We start from the raw sequence: 20,740 nt of genomic DNA, 5'->3' as shown, positions 1-20,740 counted from the left end.
TTCTCCCTATCCAACCTGTGTGAGCTGCCCCCTGTATATGCGCTCTCAACTGTCCAGACTTTGAGTGTCTATGCCTGCTTCTATCTCCTCAAAGTGTTAGTCACATTTAGTGTCCGTATTACAGCTGCAGGTCCCAGCCCAAACATAGATCAAATGATCACCTGAGTGGTTTATGATGATGTCAATTTAGTTACTAGACCCACGGCCGGTTACAACTGTGAAACCGACCCTCACATATGCCCGACCTCTTAAATGCTCAACCCTTTTATAATAGGACAGGGCTATTAATCATGGTGACATTGGATTTAGAAAAGTATTTAAATAAATCACTTTAACTGAAAGGGGTTAGACAATTTTATTAGGATTCTCAAGCAAGGCCAAATAAAAATATACATAGTTCCTTTTCCTCTGCAAAATTTGCAGAAACTGCTTATACATATCTGGACACTTGCAGCAAGGCACTAAAGATAACACACTGCCATTTACCTTCTTTATCATTTATAAAACATTGTTTAATTCCATAGATGGAAAAAAAAAAATGAAATAAAATGTGTAAACGGCAGCTAAGCTTCTCAGTAATGTAACTGGTGTAGCAACTTCTTCATTGTACATCCTAATACATGGTCACGACCGGAAGAAAACTTGTGCATGATCAGTTAACAATTCCACATCATAGCAGCACATTGTAAAATAACATTACTACTTTTCATTTACTACATTCCGTTTTTCAAATTCATTGCCAAAGACTAAATCCTAGTGAATTGCCTTAGCTACAATTTTTTCCCATTATGCAGGCTTCACTGTCAGGAGAACAAAGACAGATTATTTTAACTGGACATTGTCAAAATAGTGATACCTTAAAAACAGGAAAATCAATGATCTTTGCCTATGTGGAATCAATTTAAAGATATGGTCTATGGTGCGTATTATCTGGCATCATTTAACTGTCTTGCTACAGTCAGAATCTCTTTAGCGCCTTTGCTCAACAGCAGGTCTGCTAGTTCCGTTCCTAAATATTCCGCTGACTCCAAGGCTTTACGTGGTACACCAAGCGCTGTAATTCCTACATGCTGACTATCGTCATTTGGTCCCTCGACCTCCTACATGGGAAACAAACAAGTTGCTGAGTGTTACTATAGTTCAGCGAGATGTGGTAAGGAAAAATTCTGAATTGAAACACCAGTTCTAGAATTTAAAAGTGATTTAAATTATTTAAGTATTTAATTATTTTAGTCATTTAAAAATAAAAAAACAATTGAAAAGTCAGAGACATTGACAACGTTTGATCTGTCAGGGATCTGCCGAGACCCCATTGATCACTAGAAGTGCTCAGGCTAAGCACTTCTCTCTCAATCTGTGTCCTCACTGCAGGAGACTGGCCTCACAAACACTCTCTACTAATCCAAAAGTATTCCTAACAAATTATGATTTGAAAATATTCCATACAAAAAACACATGATTATATCTGAAGCACTGTGTATAATTATAGCACCTGCAAAATACTGAGGAAATCCTCAAAATATCCCCTGTTGGGGGGTACTTGAGGACTGGAGTTGAGGAACACGGGTATATAGTATCTGTCTCCTGTAGAGATGAGCGAACCGGGTTCGAGTTCGAGCCCATCTGAACCCAAACGATTGGCATTTGATTAGCGGGGGCTTCTGAACTTGGATAAAGCTCTAAGGTTGTCTGGAAAACATGGATACAGCCAATGACTATATCCATGTTTTCCACATAGCCTTAGCGCTTTATCCAACTTCAGCAGCCACCACTAATCAAATGCCGAAAGTTCGGGTTCGGATCAACTCGAGAATGCTTGAGGTTCGCTCATCTCTAGTCTCTAGAGTACTTAGCTGAGTGCTTCTAATGAACAATGAGTGAGCAACAGGGAACTGGGAGCAAGGTAGGTACACGTTGCTTGTTTTTTATTTTTACATAGTGCCCAGGGAAAAAAAAAAAAAATTTAATCTGATATATACACATACATACATATACACACACATACAGTGGTACCTCGGTTCTCAAACTGCTTGGAACTCTCAAACTAAAACTGTATTTTCAAGGAAAATTTGCTTTGGTTCTTAAACACTTTTCGAGCCCCCAGTCTTGAAGTACTCGGTATCTGAACGTTTTTGCAAGTGTGAATAGTGGGTTGTATCTGGTGACATTAGCACTGGTGAGGCTTCACATACAGTACAGTACTGTATAAGACTGCTGGAGTGCATATACAGTACACTAGAAGTACAGTCATTGTAAAACCATCTCCCATACTTTACAGGGATGGGATGGGGGGATTCCATACAGTAAAGGATGAGTGAGGAGTTAGTGACTACTATACTATAGTTGCTGGTTTTGTTGAATGTTTCTTGTGTATAATGTACTGTACAGTACAGTGCTGTTCTGTAATGTAGTGTAGAGATTAAACGGGGCACTCTTCAATGTAATATATGGGCACTGTAGGTAATTATTGGTGGGTGCCGGAACCAAACACATTTACATTATTTCCTATGGGAAGACACTGCTCGATTCTCAAACTGCCTTCTGGAAGCAATTAAGTTCGAGAACCGAGGTACCACTGTATATGTTTAACCATCATGCCCAATTAATGAAGCTCATTGTTAGACCCCTCAAAAAAACCCCAAAAAAACCACAACCCTTTCTCACCTCATCTGAGAAGACCACAGTCCTCTGCATTGTCTCCTTTAGACAGTCTGATCCATCAAGGCTGTAAACGGCTCCAGTAAGATACAGCTTGAGAATAAAACATTAGGAATGAGAGTATAAATATAACTATAAAACTAAATACACTAAATACATGAATAAAAATATTATAGATAGATTATAGCAGCATTATGCTGCAGAGATGGCAGCAGAAACAGGACAATTCTTGAGAAAAAACTGTTTTAGAATATTGAGACTGGGATGGAGGTTCAATAAGGCAATGATACAAACATACTGCTAAAGCTACATTGCAGGGGTTTAAGGAAAACAGTGATAGGTCTTGGAACGGCCAAGTCAAAGCACAGACCTCAAATCTGTCGAGAATCTGTGTCTTAACTAGAGATGAGCGAACCTCGAGCATGCTCGAGTCGATCCAAACCCGAACTTTCGGCATTTGATTAGCGGTGGCTGCTGAACTTGGATAAAGCCCTAAGGCTATGTGGAAAACATAGATATAGTCATTGGCTGTATCCATGTTTTCCAGACAACCTTAAAGCTTTATCCAAGTTCAGCAGCCACCACTAATCAAATGCCGAACATTTAACTTGATTGAGTTTGATTGAGTTTGAGCAGTTTTGGTAATCACCCAATGTAATAAGGCCAGCATTCAGCTGACATACAGGCAACTGCTTGTTTGCCGGATGATTGCTCAATTTTGACATGCTTAAAAAAAAAAAAAAAAAAAAAATCATCTGCACATCTGCACATCTAATCCCCGCCTTCACAATGCAGGAAATTTCTTGACCCCCTGGGGTTTTATTGGGCATGGTCAAACTTCAGAATTTTTTCTGAAAGGTGTCTGTGATGGAAATTAGGCCCAGAAATTATGGGACACGTCCATAATTGTGAAGGATCCTGGCACAAATGCCCCATAGAGTCCTACTGGCTCCAGACCCTGTCAACCACTCTTCTGGCAGGAGGCAGAATTATGCCTCTGGCCAGAAGGGGCCCCTCTCTCCCCAAGGTGCTGGGGCGCACCAGTAACCTCATTCACACACTTGCAGAGCCAGAGGTTAGAAGGGGAAGCCAGCCGGGAGCACTGCTGCGGCAAATGTGTATGTGTTTTTTTTTTCTCCTGTGTTCTTATGGTCAGGAAACACTGATTGTTTCCAGAAACCTCCAGAAAGGCTTCCTGATAAGCGTTTTCCGATCGTAAAATTGGCCACAGAAGTGGAAGGGGGCCCTTACATGGGAAGGCCTGACCAATGGATGATTAAAGCAAAGTGCTGCACGAATGATCTAGCAACTTTTCATGCAGCCCTGGCTGCGAGATTACACCTCAGTAAAAAAAAAAAAAAAAAAAAAGTAGATCAATGCAATTGGCACTTGCTTTACTAAGTGGCTCAGGCCGTCTTAGAAGGACCTTCATTATTATTTGAAGGTGCACACCAAAAAGGTACAAACCAGCCAACAATCCAATTTAATTCTAGGTTGTAACAGAACAAGACTGGAAAAAACACCAACAAGGTGAAATTAGAAATAATGAGACTATTACCTGAGAATCCTGGATAATTGTGGAGACTGCCACTGGCACACTGCAACCACCCTCCTAAAAATCAAAGCACAAATGAGTCGCTGCAGCTGTTGATATTAATGGGACCATCATATGCACAAGCAATACAAGCAACAGAGAACCTAAATGCTGATTGGTCTGTAGGTAATACAACCTAAAGGGATACTCTGCTGATTTGTTCCCCCTTTTTAAATCAACAGGTGTTATAAAGATATATAGGCTTGTAAATTACTTTTCTTTAAAAAATGTTAAACTTTCCAGTATTTACCAGCTGCTGTATACTCTAATTTAAGGAAAAAGCAGTAAAGGTTTTCAATGAAACTTACTACTGCTTCAGACAATTCCTGTCACGGGCAGAGGTGGCAGCAGACATCACTGTGGCAGCGTGCGTGCACACTGAGGAAAATAGGCGGAAATTCAGAGGGGAATCCGAGTTCCTGACTGCGCTCAGAATACCGCCTGCGTTAGTGTCTCAATAATAAGTATAGGGCGCCTTCGCTTTCTGCGGCTCTCCACTGAAAGAATTGACAAGTCAATTCTTTCAGCAGAGAGCCCTGCAAGGTGAAGGCGCCTTATGCCTAATATTGATACACTGACGTGGAGTCCGCAAAAGGGATTCTGCTTGGAATTTCTGCCTATTTTCCTCAGACTGGAAATAAAACATCACTTCCTGCAGGACATTCATCAGCTGGTTTTTAAAATAGTTCTGATAAACTCAATCCAACGTCAGAGCCAGGAGGAGCAAATGGGTTTACACGCTGTAAGAGTACTTACCTGCTATTGAAATGCCTCTGTAAGCCAGCCCTACATGCAGCCACATAGCCCTATCCAAGGTGATCGTCTCCTGCTTGTGTTTCTTTTAGAGTACTAGGACATTACACAACACAAGCTGTTTATCGTACTGGCTACCTTGCCCTCCCCACCCCTGCCTGTATATAAAGGTGGAGGGGGGTATTACATACTGGACAAAAGCTTTAGTAACTAATCGATGATCAGAGCTGGCTGTGTACGAAGATAGCACTACCTTACAACTTGTAATAGATAGACATGCTAGTAGCTGAAACTATAGGCAATGTCTGTGAAGGAAACTATCATGGAGGAATCATGGGAACTGTAGTTCTTTACAAAAAGACTATCTCCTGCATCGAGCTGAAAAGGACAGTAAGAAGAGTACACACACACATACACACACACACAGATTTATCAGACAGATCATTGAAGCCACAGCCAGGAACAGACTATAAACATAACAGGTCATCATGGAAAGACTGAGATTTCAAATCCACTCCTAGCTTTGGCTTCAAGAATCTGTCAGATAAATCTGTGTGTGTAATAGGGGCCTAAAGCACTTGGCTGAGCACTTCTCCTGGCCATATGCAACAATTGACAGATCAAAGTCTCTGGCATATCACAAGGACATGTCATCAAAAGTCTATTTTTTGCAACAGTGCCCATTTGTCAGTGTATTCTAAAGAAGTCAAGCAGACAGGCACAGCAGGCAACATCCCTCACTTATAACTGCCTGCCCACTCCATTCTGATAAGATGGGCTACAGGAAAAGCAGTGGGGGAACAGAGGCTAAAGCTGGCCATACACATTAGATAAGTGTCTGCCAAACATACTGATATCATTGGATCTAGTGTTCCATCAAAACTGTATGGTGCTCTTTACACTCTTCCCTGAGAGCAAAGATTAGGGGAAAGATTGTTGAGTATGTTCCCACTACGGAACACGTGCGAAGGAGACTGCGCAGCGAACTCTGCTTGAAGTTCTGCCTATCCCGTCGAAATTCGCAAGCTCAATCCGCCGTCCGCTCGAAAGAATTGACATGTCAATTCTTTAGGCGGACAGCAGATTGAGAATATAAATCAATGGGACAGGCGGAACTTCAAGCGGAGTCCGCTGCACAGTCTCTGCTTGAGATTTCGAGTGTGTTCAGTAGTGGGAACATACCCTCAAACTGCACAATTCCTTTGATCTCAGGGGAAAAGCCTTTGCCAGAGGTATCAGGAGACATATTGGCCAAATGGGCATCCTTATATGTATGGTCAGCTTAAAGTAGTACTCAATTTTTTTTCTTGGGTATATAGTGCAGCCTAGGATATGATTGAATAATAAGCAAAAGCTCTTGCGCATGGCATGTGTTCTGTATATCTTAGTTCATGCGAATCATCTTGATTCCTATCCACCACTTATACAGTTTCCTATTGCTGCATCATGCCTATGTCTGTGCAGACAGACAGGGTGTGGAGTCTCTACAGTTGCTCTGACTCTCATGGGATTACACAGTGCGATTACACAGGTAGATTTATCTGACAAATTAATAAAGCCAAAGCCAGGAAAAGACTATAGATGGAGAATAGGTCATAAAGAAAAGATTGAGATCTCTCCTCTTTTCAAATCCATTCCTGGCGTTGGCTTCAATAATCTGTCACATAAATCAGTCTGTGTAAACACATAATTAGCTAAGAGCAGCAAGTGATAAATCTGTGACACAACTTACGGACCACTAGATCCCAAGTCCAATAGGAGGTGCCACTAAACAGAGTCACAACTTGGGGTAACAAGCCCCATATACACCTATATTCCCTATCAGTAAAACTTAACTTTTATTAAATAATATACAACAGAAAAAACACACACACATAGAAAGACAACACGCAGTGACTAGTGATTAAAAAGCTGCTCGCTGTTTGCCGACAAGTGCTAGATTATTGCACTGTGCCCTAACTGCATCCATATACTAGAGAGATGATAAGTCAGGTTTGTGCCCCCGTCGGGGTTACCATCAATTCAATTTACTGATGGCCGGGAATAAAACTCAAGACATCCCGGTTGTCTTCATACTCTCTATAAGGTGGATGCAGATAAAAGTAATAAGGGTTATTAGCCTGTACCAGACCCCAGAGCGATTTATGCGTACGCTCATTTATGATACCCCTTGTAAACCCATAGGTGATCCCTATATACAAACAACGTGCAGTATTAAAATTGCCCCACGCCAAATCTGTGACACAAAACATCAGTCCCCAGACTCCTACTATTGAGTATATGAGGTTACAGCTATAGCCTGTCTCCTTTTCCCCCTGTTAATGTAACTTTTACACACAGGAGGGTGGTGTAATACTGCATGAACATAGGACACACTATTAAATCTACTCACAGGCAGTGAGATCAGGGGAGTGTTCTAAATCTGCAACTAGAAAGTGTATGGACACTGACACTGTAGGAACATTGGTGTGAGTGCGTGCTAAATGGGTATTTTTTTTGGACCCTTACCAATCTTCTCATGAATGCTCTTTCAGCTATACAGCGTAATACAGTCAATGGGTCCTGTAATGCAGAAACCATGCTCAAAATGTCCTGGTCTTTGGCTCTGACCTCTACAGCTAATGCACCCTAAAAAAAGCAGAAGACAATCATCAATGGTACATAAAGCTATCGCATCCTAACAATAATTGACAGAAGTCAGCAGATGAAAATGCAAATAATTCTGTGAAAGAACCTAAGATTCTGAGGCCCATAGGATCTTTCAATTATACCTACTTCATTGTGTTTATAGGACACCTAAATTCCTGCACAGAATAGGGGTCCAACCTGATGCCACCTGTCCGCGCTGTGGGGAGAATGATGCCCATTTAGTGCATTTAATGTGGGACTGTAGGGAATTAGAGCAATATTGGAGGGAAGTCCTAGCCCCCAAGAGTATACAGTATCACAAATCTACCATTGAAATGTTTGCTAGGTGATATCTGCGAGGAGCCGTCGAGAGTAGAGATTGTTATATGCAGAATACTGTATCGACCTAGGAAACTAATTGTGCGGCATTGGATTCAGTCTGGATCGCCGACCATTGCTGATTTGATGGCTAGGCTGAATGACATTATAAGGCTGAAAAACGGGTCTACCCAAAGCATAAGGATGCGTCTAAATACGAGTCAATCTGGGGCCCCTGGTTGGATACCATGGGACTTCCCAACTGGCTAATTTGGAGATTGCCTATGGAGGCTTTTCTTCTGTTGGCGGGCCAGACTAGTAGGGATACCAGAGGTGAAGGTGGAAGACAGGGGATGAGGTACAGGAGATTATAGCTATTGATGTAATGATGGGAGTGGAAAAGCTCAGCTCTCTTACACACTTCACGATCCAGTTACATATTCTTTACATAATGTTAGTGCCTTGGATGCATCTACTTGGAAGGGCAAATTAAAGAGCCATAAGATATTGTACCTCCGCCTGCCATATAGTAAAGTGCCTTGTAGTCGTGTACTTCCGTGGTATTGCTCAGTTAATGTTACAACTTTTTGTTGTGGGAGGGTGGTTTATGGGACTGTAAAACTAACTTTTTGTTATGGGAAAATCTAATAAAAAAACTGATTTAAAAAAAACTCTCTACAAGTAAGATGACAGAATAATAAGGCATATACTGCAAATGAATACCTGACCCACAGCATACAGGCACTGCTCAGGCAACAGGATCTGAGAGGGAAAGAAGAAGAGCTTGAACCACAGACAACAATATAACACTTCCCCAATTTAACACACAGTAACACACAGCACATACTTGTATCATAGAAATGAGCAGCCAAACTTTCCTTTGTAAAACAGACAAGAAGTAACCTCTCTACTTACCTGATTAATTCGGTTTTCCCAGCCCATGCGACGTAGACCAGCTGCAGCCAAAATAATGGCACTGAAATCATTGTGTTCATCCAGCTTTTTCAAGCGAGTGTTTAAATTACCCCGCTGAGGAGTGTAATGTTAAGGATATCATTTGCGTACAGGGAGAGATCTGTAAAATTGGGCCTGTACACTGTATGATAATGACTCTGCGCCCCATTCCCAGATAAACTGTTTTTGAGGTGAAAATACATCTGTATTTTGATAATTACAGACGTAATCTATGATCATTACGGCTATAAATAATTATCATAATTTATGGCTATAATTAAAATATATCCGTATTTTCACCCCAAAAAACATTGTGTGAACATATTAAAGGGGTTATCCAGCGCTACAAAAACATGGCCACTATTGCCCCGCTCTTGTCTCCAGATTGGGTGGGGTTTGAAACTTAGTTTCATTGAAGTAAATGGAGCTTAATTGCAAACCACACCTTACCTGGAGACAAGAGTGGGGCAAAAGTGGCCATGTTTTTGTAGCGCTGATAACCCCTTTAACATTGTCTTAAGCGTCATGGCGCAAAATGCGTTGGTTTTTATGAATTTTATGAACTATTAAAAGTTATGTTTTAACAATGAATATCTTCTACACGTCTTTGAGTGCTGGATCAAGAAACAGTTTCTCCTGTCTCCATTGTGTGAACATAGCCTTACAGTTACAGCTATTCTGAAATGGTACAGGTAACTGCAGATCACTGTGGTTCCAGTGAAGAAACTTTGTGATGAGACCAAAACAGTAAGCTCTTTAACTATGAAAAGGATACAATATCTCTGAACTGTAAATGAGGGTATCGCTTCTTCAGCTGAGCCGCTCTACGAAGAGAGCTTGTCCCAATTGTGCTAAATGACGTGCAAAAATGATTATATGTGTCATTACATATAAAATATACTCTTCACCCAAGATCTAATTAGATGTACTTTTGCAAATGCTCCCAAATTCTGACAAAAGGGGTTGTGTTTTAAGATATGACACTGTGTGCCATAATTCTGTTGCATTTTAAGCCAACTAATAGTTGGTTTTAACTTATTCCAAGATTACAACAGAATGATGACACAATAAATCTGGGAGCATTTATAGTCATCGCTCACATCTATGTGAAGTACATTTAAATTACATAAGAAAAGAAAAGCTGCAGACAGTATTTTTTTGTCCCGTTAAAATTTAACAAACTTCTTAATTTTTTTTAACATACTGATGCAGGAGTACCACTTTAAAATCGGCCATGCATCAACTATTACACAGAGCTAAACGTGTCCGGCAGCCAATGATTTCAAACTTGTTAAAGACAACAATCAGCCAACAAGTTTAAAATTTCTCATTCCTTGGCTAATCGTTGTCTTTCATACACTGATTCAGGAGAGAATAGCTCCCTATATGAAGGCGTTAACTCAAAGCTTTCAGTACTTTGCTCTCTGCTGGTCTCACCTATTTGTGGGCAAACCCTCCAATGTATTTCCTGCATTTTTAGGGTGAAATACAACTGCATCGTACGGACTTTCCCGCCTAAAGGGTTAAAAAAAAAAAAAAAAAAAAAAAAGCACCTTTGTCACAACTGGGAAAAAAGTAATACCATACACTCTATTATCTTTCACAAAGTCACTGTCGTCACTGTCACAGAAAACAGAATAAGGTCCTCCTCACAGTGTTCAGGAGAGCACACAACATCAGTAGATTAAAAGAAACATTGAATCTAAATATAAGGACTGGGGGGGAATTTTCTAAGAAAGATTTCACCTACCCCCTCTCTCATGTACAGATTAAATGTTCTTCTTGATCAAAAAGTTTGAGCTTTGTTATATTATGCTACATTACATAAGAATCTATTAACTCAATAGGGACCAGAAAAGGGTCCTTTTCAAGATGGGATACATTACCTTATTCCTTACTGTATAGAAAACTCAGCCACATACTTTAAAAAAAAAAAAAAAAACACAAAAAAAAAAACATTGTGGCCTATATATACCCCGTTAAAACGGCCAATGTGCATAGTGCACAAGTTAAAAAGAAGAGATTTCCTGAGTGCAGCGTGAAAAGCTGCCCAAGGGCCCTATAACACGTGACGATTATAATGCGAAAAATCGTTCGCGTGTTGTTGATCATTGATTTAGATCTGAACCTAAAATCATCGTTCGCTAATCATTCGCTGTAATTTCACATTTGTTTGCTCAAGTTCCGCATTTTTTTCACTAATCGTTCAGTGTAATTGCACATTGTCCAATTTTTGGCTGGGATAAGATGGATTAAACAATCACAAAACCGATCGCAATAACGATCGTAGTAAAGATCGTAACTAACGATTATCGTTCTGTGTAACGGTGCGTTTACACAGACAGACTTATCTAACACATTTTGAAAGCCAAAGCCAGGAATGGATTTGAAAAGAGAAGAAATATCAGTCTTTCCTTTATAATCTGTTCTCTGTTTATAGTGTGTTCCTGGTTTTGGCTTAAAAAATCTGTCAGATAAATCTGTCTGTGTAATATGGTGAACGATTTCAGGTTAACAATAAAAAATCTTGTTTGCAATTGAGTCGTTAATCGTTAAAAATCGCTCCATGTAATAGGACCCTTAGGAATGAAAAAAAAAAAAAACTCCCTCACTTGCACACAGCTCCAATAGTGAACCCAGGAGGTAGAGTTGTAGGCAAATCCTTTAGTGAATGAACGACAAGGTCAACTCTGAAAAACAGAGAAAAAAATATGTTATTAATACTAGTTTGGGCTCTATTCACACTAAAATCATGAACTCCATTTTTAAAGCACAAGTCAGGCCACAGGAAAAAAAAAATTAACACAGCAACTCACTATACCAACCCACCTCTCCCTGTTCCTTTCCAGTGGTGGATCATGGCTCCGGGACCCCTGCCAGGCTCTGGGATCTCCAGCAAAGCAAACCTCACAACCCAGCTGATGTCAGCAAGTCACTGACTGGGGCAGGACACAGAGTCACTGATTGGCTGAGTAGGCTGTCCATCGGCTGAGATGGGCATTTTACCCGAGTTGCGATGCCTTCCACGGGGGGCCCCAGAGGGGAGAGGTTTTTAAAGAGGCCAAACTTCTCCATGACCCATAAATTATCATGGCTTATGATCATTATTATATACTGGCTTCCCTTAGTTCTTAGTGCACCGGATACAATGGCACAGCGTGTTACTCTGTTGTGCAAGTCAAAGATCAAACAGACTCTGGGGGTTCACAGTATTTGGTCAGCATTTTCAGCCAAAAACAGGCATAAAAACAAACACAGATAAAAACTAATGAAAAGATTTTCACTTTGTTCTGTGTTTTAGACCCAGTGTTGGTTTTGGCTATGCGAACCTAGCCTAAGGCCATGTTCACACGGTATTTTGAGGCTCAGAAATACACTTATTTTACAGACAGCCTCAAATGTTCAAGCGTTTTCTATGCTTTTGGACCTTTTATATGCTTTTTTGTTGTTTTACCAGAGCTTTAAGGAAATCTGGCTTTGATGCATTTCCTGCATAAAAATAAAGTTGCAAAAAAATGTCCATATTGTGGCCAAAATAAGTACCATGCTGACGTCCATAATGACATTGTGAAAAGAAAATAAAAACAAAAAAAAACTACAAATAAAATGTCAAGCATGAACAAAGAATGACACAAACAGAGCCTCAAATATATTAAAAATACCCAATAGGGAGAAAAAAAAACCCTAAGTGACTTACTCATTTCTTTCCAGAGCATTCTCCAGCTCCTTTGTAAATAGACTCTTTTCACCAATCTATATTAGAAAAAAAACAAACAAAAAAAACAACTTAACAGCATTGCACTGGATCCCATGTGCTCAGACAAGCAGCAGCCGACTGATGAAGAAGTATACAGCCTACCAAATACTTTCAGTCACATGGCAGGAATCATGGGTTTGGTCCTGGCTTTTAAACAGGTTGTCCAGGATAATTTTCTAATTAGCAATGCTGCCAGGGCTGCAGGGGACAGTAATGTATACTAATGTATCTGTCCTGCTTCACCGCAGCTGCCGATTACCGGGCCACCCCCTCTGCGCTACCGACAGCTTTTTCACAACAGCATCTGCCAAACATGCCGTTCCCACAGCAAATGACCAGTTAGCATAGACTCATAACATAGCATAGCTGACCGCTTACCTACATCCAGAAGACCTCCTAAAGATGCAGGATTTCTTCTGGATGTATAGACATTTTCTAATGGACTCAACGAGATAGTGGACACTATTGTGTGTTAAATGGATTGTAGCTATTGTATTCCACTGAGCATTGTTTTTTACTTCTCTTGTTATATTTATAATAAATTTCAACAATTGTTTATTATTTCAAATCAGTATAGTATGTAGGATTTTTCCAGTTTTTATGTATTTTTAATGTATTTAGTGATGCCCTAAAGGAGGTGTGGCTTGTGTCCTCACCCCCTTACATTCACTTCCTATACTGCCCCATTTGCGGTATTTTCCCAAGATAAGGTGAAAAAAAGTGTAGTTTATTCCATAAGGTATAAAAATCAGCAATGTTTCTGCCCCTTCACGGAGCCTTTCTCAAGCAAGTTACAAGTGAGCGTGAGTCTGTTCATACAAATACAAAATAGTGTCAACACTACTGTCAGAATACATTAAATATGTGCATTTACAAACAAGAAATGCAATGTGCTAAGTACGGGTACATCATATATAATACATAGGTGAAATAGTGCACAGTACAAATGTTTTTTATATAAAAAAAAATAAATAAAGTCCATTCATGGTAATGGATAAAATAACAATACATATCATCCTCCCCACAACGTGTATGCCAAACCGATGGTACAGTCCTTAAAATCACCCTCAATTAATACCTGCTGGCTTTGGACATTTTCCCCTGCACGGGAAAATGACTACACTTTTTTTTACCCTATCTTAGGAGTGCAGCGAAATTCTATTGGACTGACCGTGGTACCTTGGTTTAAGAGTAACTTGGATTAAGAGCGTTTTGCAAGAAGATCTCGCAGTTTTTCAAAACTGTGACTTGGTTTAAGAGCAATGGTTTGGTTTAAGGGCTCCCTGTACTGGGTGGAACAGGGAGTGGGGGAGGGGCATGGTCTGCACATGGTGGTCTACAGCTCTGTACTTTGACCCAGAAACTCTCCCTCACTTTCCAAATCATGGCAGATCCACTTCAGGCTGGGGCTTACATCAGGGGACAGGACTGTGGAGGTAATCTCTTCATAGCCGTAACCCCTCTCTCCCCGGACAGTGTGTGCTGCATGTATGTGCCCACATATGTCCTCATTCCTTCATGCTCCCTTAAGGCTCTGTCAGTCCTTGTGTTTCCCATCCTCTCCATTCCTACTATAATGTGCCTGCATTCACACTGCTGTATAGAGAGGTTTCTGTCACTGTCCTCCTTCACAGCTCTGTGATTCTCATTTCCTGATTGGTCCATGCTGAACACACACCCCTTCCCCACTGCTGTCATGTGACCACACAGACCTCTGACAGCAGCCCTTTTTTTCTGTTCTAGCCTGTTGTACTACACTACTGCATTATGGGGATCTGCAGCTCCATCCTGTATCTACAAACTGCTGCTGTTTTTCCAGGTTTATGCACTTACTATACATTATACTCCACATGCAGATTGCTATATTGTAGAGTAACTTATAATATCACATATTCATCTGTTTCTAAATGTTTGTTTCATTAGTTTTACATGTTATTCAGAATAAAAACATGATTTTTGGAGTGTGGAACCAATTGTCTGCATTTCAATAATTTCTTATGGGAAAATTTGTTTTGGTTTAAGAGTGGATTTGGATTACAAGCACAATCCCGGAACAAATTATGCTTTTAATCCAAGGCACCACTGTGTATATATATTGTGTGTATATATATATATTGTGTGTGTATATATATATATATACACTTCCTTAACAAGGCATACATTAAAACGACTCTGTACCCACAATCTGACCCCCCCAAACCGCTTGTACCTTTGGATAGATTTTAATCCAAGATCTGTCCTGGGGTCCGTTCGGCAGGTGATGCAGTTATTGTCCTAAAAAACAACTTTTAAACTTGCAGCCCGTGCCAAACGGGAGTATCTGTGCCCTAACTTTGCACCTCCCCTCCCTCCGTCCCTCCTTACCCTTTTCATCATTAGGAATGCCACTGGAACATTTTCTTCATGCTGAACATTGCACAGGTGGCCTAACGATCCAGCCCATGTGGCGGGCTGACACAGCTGAGGAATAGGAGAAAATCTGCCTGGAGCATTCCTAATGATGAAGAGGGTGGGAAGGAGGGACGGAGAGATTGTGCCAGCCTAATTCATACACAATCTAAGCCACGCCTGTTGGGCACGGGGCTGCCAGTTTAAAAGTAGTTTTTTTTTTAGGACAATAGCAGCATCACCTGCCGAACGGACCGCAGGACAGATCTTGGATTAAAAGCAGCTATCCGTAGGTACAAGCAGTTTGGGAGGGGGGGGGGGGGGGGTCAGATTGTGGGTACAGAGTCGCTTTATAAACCCTTGAACCCAGGCTGTCATTTCCCTATGACTTTTTGCGGTTTAGAAGCAGTCTGCCCAAAGAATAAAAAAAGCAATATGCTCACAGTGCGTCTATTCTGTTGAAAGCAGGGAAGCTTCTAACAAGTCTCTGGTATTTCAGGGTACACTTACCTTAGATAAGGCAGTATCTAATATCTTGTCTCCTGTTGTTGACATGGCAACTGAAAGAATTTAAAGGCAGAATATGTAAAAGGAACTTTTTTTTAAAACTAAACATTGTGCTTAAAAGGGTATTTTTTTTTTATTTTTGTAAACTTTTTTTTTTTTAATGCAGTTTGCATATAAAGTTAACTGTGCAGGGAGACGCTACCCGGCTAAACAGCACAGTGCATTTTTTTCTACTTTCTAGCAACTTTGGAGCCACATTTGGGCTGTCGAAATCAGCGCATGTGCAGACCCTGTGACTGCGCCAAGCGAGATTTTAGTTTAGCGAGAGTTAACAGCCCTGCTTGTCACTCACAGTAGGAGGGGTATAAGGGGCGACACAGCCATCATTAGTGTCACACCCACGCCTCTATGACACTCTATCAGACATGAAAATGCATCATCAATATTTAGGGAACAGATGGGCAAAGCATAGGCACCATGTTAAAGGATGAGACATTTGCTAGGCGAGTGCGTCCATGTTTTAAAGTCAATTGAAGGCGTTAAACTTTGACGGACTAAACCAAAGGAAATACGAAGTAGTGCCTGACACCAAGTGTTCAATACTCCCACAGCGTCATCACGTAGATAGGAAGTCTTTCTGAAATGAATGAGCTGGCGATTTAATGCACAGATATGCCCAGTCTCTCTCTCTATGCTAGATAACAGATGATGGACTCCTCTCTATTTACTGACAACCCAAAACAACTAGCGGCAGTAAAAACGCTAAACTGTTTCCAAACCCCTTGACGACCTGGTGCCCTCTACCCTTCCCACATTGAGTTTTTCTTTCTAAGGGTGGCATTTTACAATAATAGCCTGGTAGATAAGGAATTCCCTTTAGATAAGCTAATCTCCTGGTGCACTAAATGTGTATCTACTCACCAATCTCAAAGTGAGCATCAGGGAACTTGTGGCTCAGCATTTCTACAACGCTGTCTGTCTGGATACGTGCCAGCTGTGTAATGAAAGTGTATATTTTATCCACCACAAAGAAGATACTTCAGAGGAGGAAACAAGACAAAAAAAACGGTTGAAGCTATGACATACAAGTATGAGTTCCTAGTATGGAAACTGATGACAGAGGGAAGATCATACACATTAAAGTGTAGTGAGAAGGAAAAAGGAGAAATATGAAGAATCTGTGCCTTTAGAAAATTTGCATGGTCCAGCTCACCTGGCTTTTCCTTGTGCCAACACGTATGACATTTCTCTGTTCCTGCAAAAAAATAAAAATAATAATAATAAAATACATGACTAAAACTTACAAATACAATCCAGAATTCCAGTGCGAAATTTTAACTGATTCAGAGCTCCCAGCATCATAAAGAATCATGATGCTGGAGCTCTGAGGTCCAGTCCATAGAATACGGTGTCTGTCTGTGCACGAAAGTGTCAATGCATCTACAGGCATGAAAATTCCCATTAACCCTACACTCCCCAGGATACAAATGATTGCGTAAGGAACTCCAGAAGAAGGGGAAATTTTAAATGAACTTTGGAAGATTGAGCTTCCAGAGAATGAAACACCACTGTGATATAAAGGTATGATTCGAGATAACAGCAGCTGACTTGCCTCTTCTACAATGCATTAGACAAGTGTATAGCACATTACCTGTGAATTCCCATACTCCATTCTCCCAGCTGATCCCTGCAGGCCCTCTGCTACACGTGTCTTCTCTCACAGCCCTTAGTACAGTGACAGTTACTAGGATCTGTGAGGGACAATGTGGTTACACCGATAAAGCAGAGAGTCAGGGGGTGGGACAGATAGTAAGGTAGGACCCCACCCCACTGGATACTACAACCTGGAAGCTGTGTTATCAGCAGGACTCAGGCACAACTTCTAATTCTATTACCAAAGCTAAATGTATGCCACAGGCCATCTTATCTGGGCACAGATGGGTGACTCCCCAGCCCGTGCTGAGCTGCAAAAATGTCTGCTCCCATCTGTCCCATCATACTCCTGTATATCAAGCTTTTTATACGATTAAAAGCATTACACTGGCCATAGGGAAAAAAAAAAGAAAAAAGATTTTAAATAGCTACAATCTACATGAATGATCCTACCACTAAAACATCGGACTAAAATGCAAAATCGGTTTCAAATGAATAAAGGAAAAAAAAAAACCTCACAAGTTTATATCCCTGCATCCATCCTGACAAGTTACATTTTTGGAAGACAATAGCGTGCCATCACCCGATGGACAGCTGAAATTGTTAAGTCTGACTTTACAAAGTAGATGTAGTTCTGCGCAACAAAACTTTAGTGGGGGTAAGGAATTAGTTGTCAGCTGAAGACCTCCATATACATTATAGTTTAGCAGTATCGGCAGACTATTATATGCATTTATGTTGCGTTCACACCTACAGGATCTGCAGCTGATTTTCTGCAGCAGATTTCATTTAAATAACTGAACACAGCATCAAATCTGCTGCAGATCCTGTAGGTGTGAACGCACCCTTATGCTGCGTTTATACTGAACGATTATCGTGCAGATTTGCACGATAACAATCGCATTTGAGCGATAATCGTTCTGTGAAAACAGAGCGAACGATCAAGCGACGAGCGAAAAATTGTTCATTTTGATCTTACAACACGTTCTTAAATTGTTGTTCGCAAAAAATTCGCAGATCGTTCCGTGTAAACAGTCTTTCACCGATTCACCCTATGTGTGAGATAGGCTTAAGCAATTGTAAAACCATCGCAATGCGATTTTTCTATACGATAAATCGTTCCGTCTAAACACTGATCATTCTAAAAAACACATAGTTCGCACGATCGGGCGAATTATCGTTCCGTGTAAACGCAGAGTTAGGTGTCTTCCTAGAGAGGACTAGAAGCAACTAGCAAGTTATCACCTTTTAATAGGATTGTCTCCTGAGTGAATGGACAAGCAGCACATGTGCTTGGCCTTTGCTTCATTAGCTCTCTATGAAGCTTGTGAAGATAGCCACTACTGTTCTCAGCTAGCTTTAGGAGTCACATAGAAAATGAACGCTATAGAGGCTGAGCATACACTCACACTAATAACACTAAAACTCAGGCCTCAAGAGGGGGAATAAGCCTGTGCCATGCCGGCGTCTTATCCTGCAATGTGAAAACCAACAAAGGAATCTAGTACAACTCTTACTACAAAAGAAGGGTTTTCAGCAACCGGCTGCTCACATGATGCCTAATCCCCAGCACTGATCCCTATTAGTAAGAGTCAGGGCAGTGACAACCAGACACCTAAGTGCCAACTGCTACTGTAGTCCTGATAGACTTTTATTGTGGATACAGATATATATGCACCTAATGGGGGAGAGTTCTTAAACCTTGTACAGAAGAACAGTGGAGCCGTTACCTTCTGCCCAAGGTTTGATAAATCTCCCCCAGGATGTGTTTCCAGATTTGCCTTCCAAACACTGTGGAAACTACACCCCTATGTCTCCCCCAATAGCTGACAATGTTACCAGCACATTGCATGGCTAGAACCTTCAGAATCTGGAAACACAGCCCCATTCTGTATATTTATATAGGAAGTGACAGGAGTGTTCCCATCTCTTGTGAGATGGGGGCTGACTGCTTGGACCCCACCAGTCTCCATGTCCCTGCAAGGAATGGAGTGCACCACTTCTTCTCTACACCAGCCACACAAATGCACGGGCACTTTCCCCTCCACTCTGGTGATGAGTGGGCTTCCCAGGAGCTGGACCCCACCAATCAGTTTCTTATATGAATACGGAATAACTTCTTCTGATAGGAATACCCCTTTAATTCCTTAGCATCCTCTGCTGCCTTGTTATGGGTGCACGCGCCATACAGCTGAGCATTACATCCATATCTCGTTTCGCCTTCATAAGACAACACCTAACATTGATGGTTACTACTACGCAAGTAAATATAAAGGGAGCCTAAAAGTGTTACAGTCATATGTGAACACTCCTCTACAAGTGACAGAAACGCACATGTCCTACACAAGTTCAGAGATAACGCCCCGCCCCCGTTCCGGTAACCAATCACACTTCAGACAGTTGCATCGAGCCTGACAGTGACAGCACGGAACAGCGAGCACCCAGCGCTCAGAACTCACCATGATGTCTTCCTAAACTCCGCGGTGCTCCAGTCCAGTATATTGTATGATTGACCGACACTCCGGCATAGTCCACTGCCGGCTACTCCACTGCCCTAAGCCGTCACCTGCTCCGCCGTACAGAGTCAACTACGTCACTTCCGCATCATGTGTGTGTTTTTTTTTTTTTTTTAATGTAGCTAGCTTTATTGAGTATTTTTGTTAATGAAGTTTTCTAGGCTGCAATGAAAGTATAGGCTGGCAGCAGACGTGACCTACGCAACCTGTTTCCCAACCTAAGATTGCAAAATTTTAACTCGCGCAATGACATAGTGGCAAGCCCATAGGGTGGAGAATACAAAGAAAAACACAGTTAAAAAAATTGTACATTTTAATTTATCTTTTTTTTTTAATAGATATCAAGGAGAAAATCTAAAATACTCTCTAGGCTTCCCCCAGATATGAATTTTGGTCAAAGAGTTATTTGTCGCCTAAACACTCACAAAAATCAGTCCTGTCTTTCTTGTCCTCCACAATGCACTTCCTCTGCAGTGTTTTTTTTTAAATTTTATTGTGTGTTAGTATATGCATTTTTCTGCCTCACTCAGTTCAGCCCTGGGGAAGGAAGGGGGGTCTTTTATCAAGATTTGGGTTACTAGGAAGAAGCAGTGTGTGTATTACGGCATAAAGCAGTATTGCACCCCTACAAAAATAATACAAAAACAGCTTTCAGTGACTCACAGGTGACGTCTGTTTTGATCTGTGGGGTCACTTTCCTTTTCCTCTCCATCTGGCCCAGACCACCATGATGATTTCTTGCAGTTCCAATTTATCTCTTCAGAAACTGCCAGACAAACATCTTAGGCTCCGCACATTTTTAGCAACTTCCTTCTCCTTTCCCATCCTTATAGGGTCCCAAACTGTAGTAATTATGTTGTTTTGTGCACTATAGTCAGTAGGTATCTGGGTTGCACTCTGTATGTAGGATCCCCTGCTGTGCCCCCATATAGTAATAATGTCCCCCGCTATGTCTTCTTATAATAATAATGTCCCCCTGCGTTGCCCCACATATACTATTAATAATATCCCCTA

General features: G+C 41.1%; 1 protein-coding gene across 2 annotated transcripts; it reads right to left on the bottom strand.

Annotated features, from left to right (window-relative positions):
- Positions 1-336: 336 nt before the first annotated feature.
- HMBS (hydroxymethylbilane synthase) lies at positions 337-19,815 on the bottom strand. Of its 2 annotated transcripts, none has more exons than XM_069947946.1 (14): positions 19,670-19,815; positions 16,771-16,812; positions 16,479-16,551; positions 15,561-15,610; positions 12,603-12,658; positions 11,518-11,595; positions 10,343-10,420; positions 9,681-9,756; positions 8,867-8,980; positions 8,675-8,713; positions 7,514-7,633; positions 4,217-4,270; positions 2,665-2,751; positions 337-1,100 (listed from the first exon to the last, which is right to left on the bottom strand). In XM_069947946.1, exons 1-14 carry the CDS (start codon positions 19,670-19,672, stop codon positions 927-929), a joined length of 1,044 nt encoding a protein of 347 aa, XP_069804047.1. In that variant the 5' UTR covers positions 19,673-19,815; the 3' UTR covers positions 337-926. The 2 variants fall into 2 exon arrangements, with proteins under 2 accessions (XP_069804047.1, XP_069804046.1); XM_069947945.1 differs by lacking the exon at positions 19,670-19,815 and adding an exon at positions 17,209-17,303.
- Between the last annotated feature and the right edge of the window lie 925 nt (positions 19,816-20,740).

Source organism: Dendropsophus ebraccatus, chromosome 12, assembly GCF_027789765.1.
Source record: "Dendropsophus ebraccatus isolate aDenEbr1 chromosome 12, aDenEbr1.pat, whole genome shotgun sequence".
NCBI classification, from domain to species: domain Eukaryota; kingdom Metazoa; phylum Chordata; class Amphibia; order Anura; family Hylidae; genus Dendropsophus; species Dendropsophus ebraccatus.
This window is presented reverse-complemented; position numbering and strand designations above follow the sequence as displayed.

Coding starts and splice junctions, on each gene's coding strand:
- HMBS (XM_069947945.1), bottom strand. CDS start 17,229: ATGGAGTATGGGAATTCACAG. Junction 8,981..9,680: donor ATTTACAGTTCAGAGATATT/GTATCCTTTTCA, acceptor TACACTCCTCAG/CGGGGTAATTTAAACACTCG. Junction 4,271..7,513: donor GAGCATTCATGAGAAGATTG/GTAAGGGTCCAA, acceptor TTTGATTTTTAG/GAGGGTGGTTGCAGTGTGCC.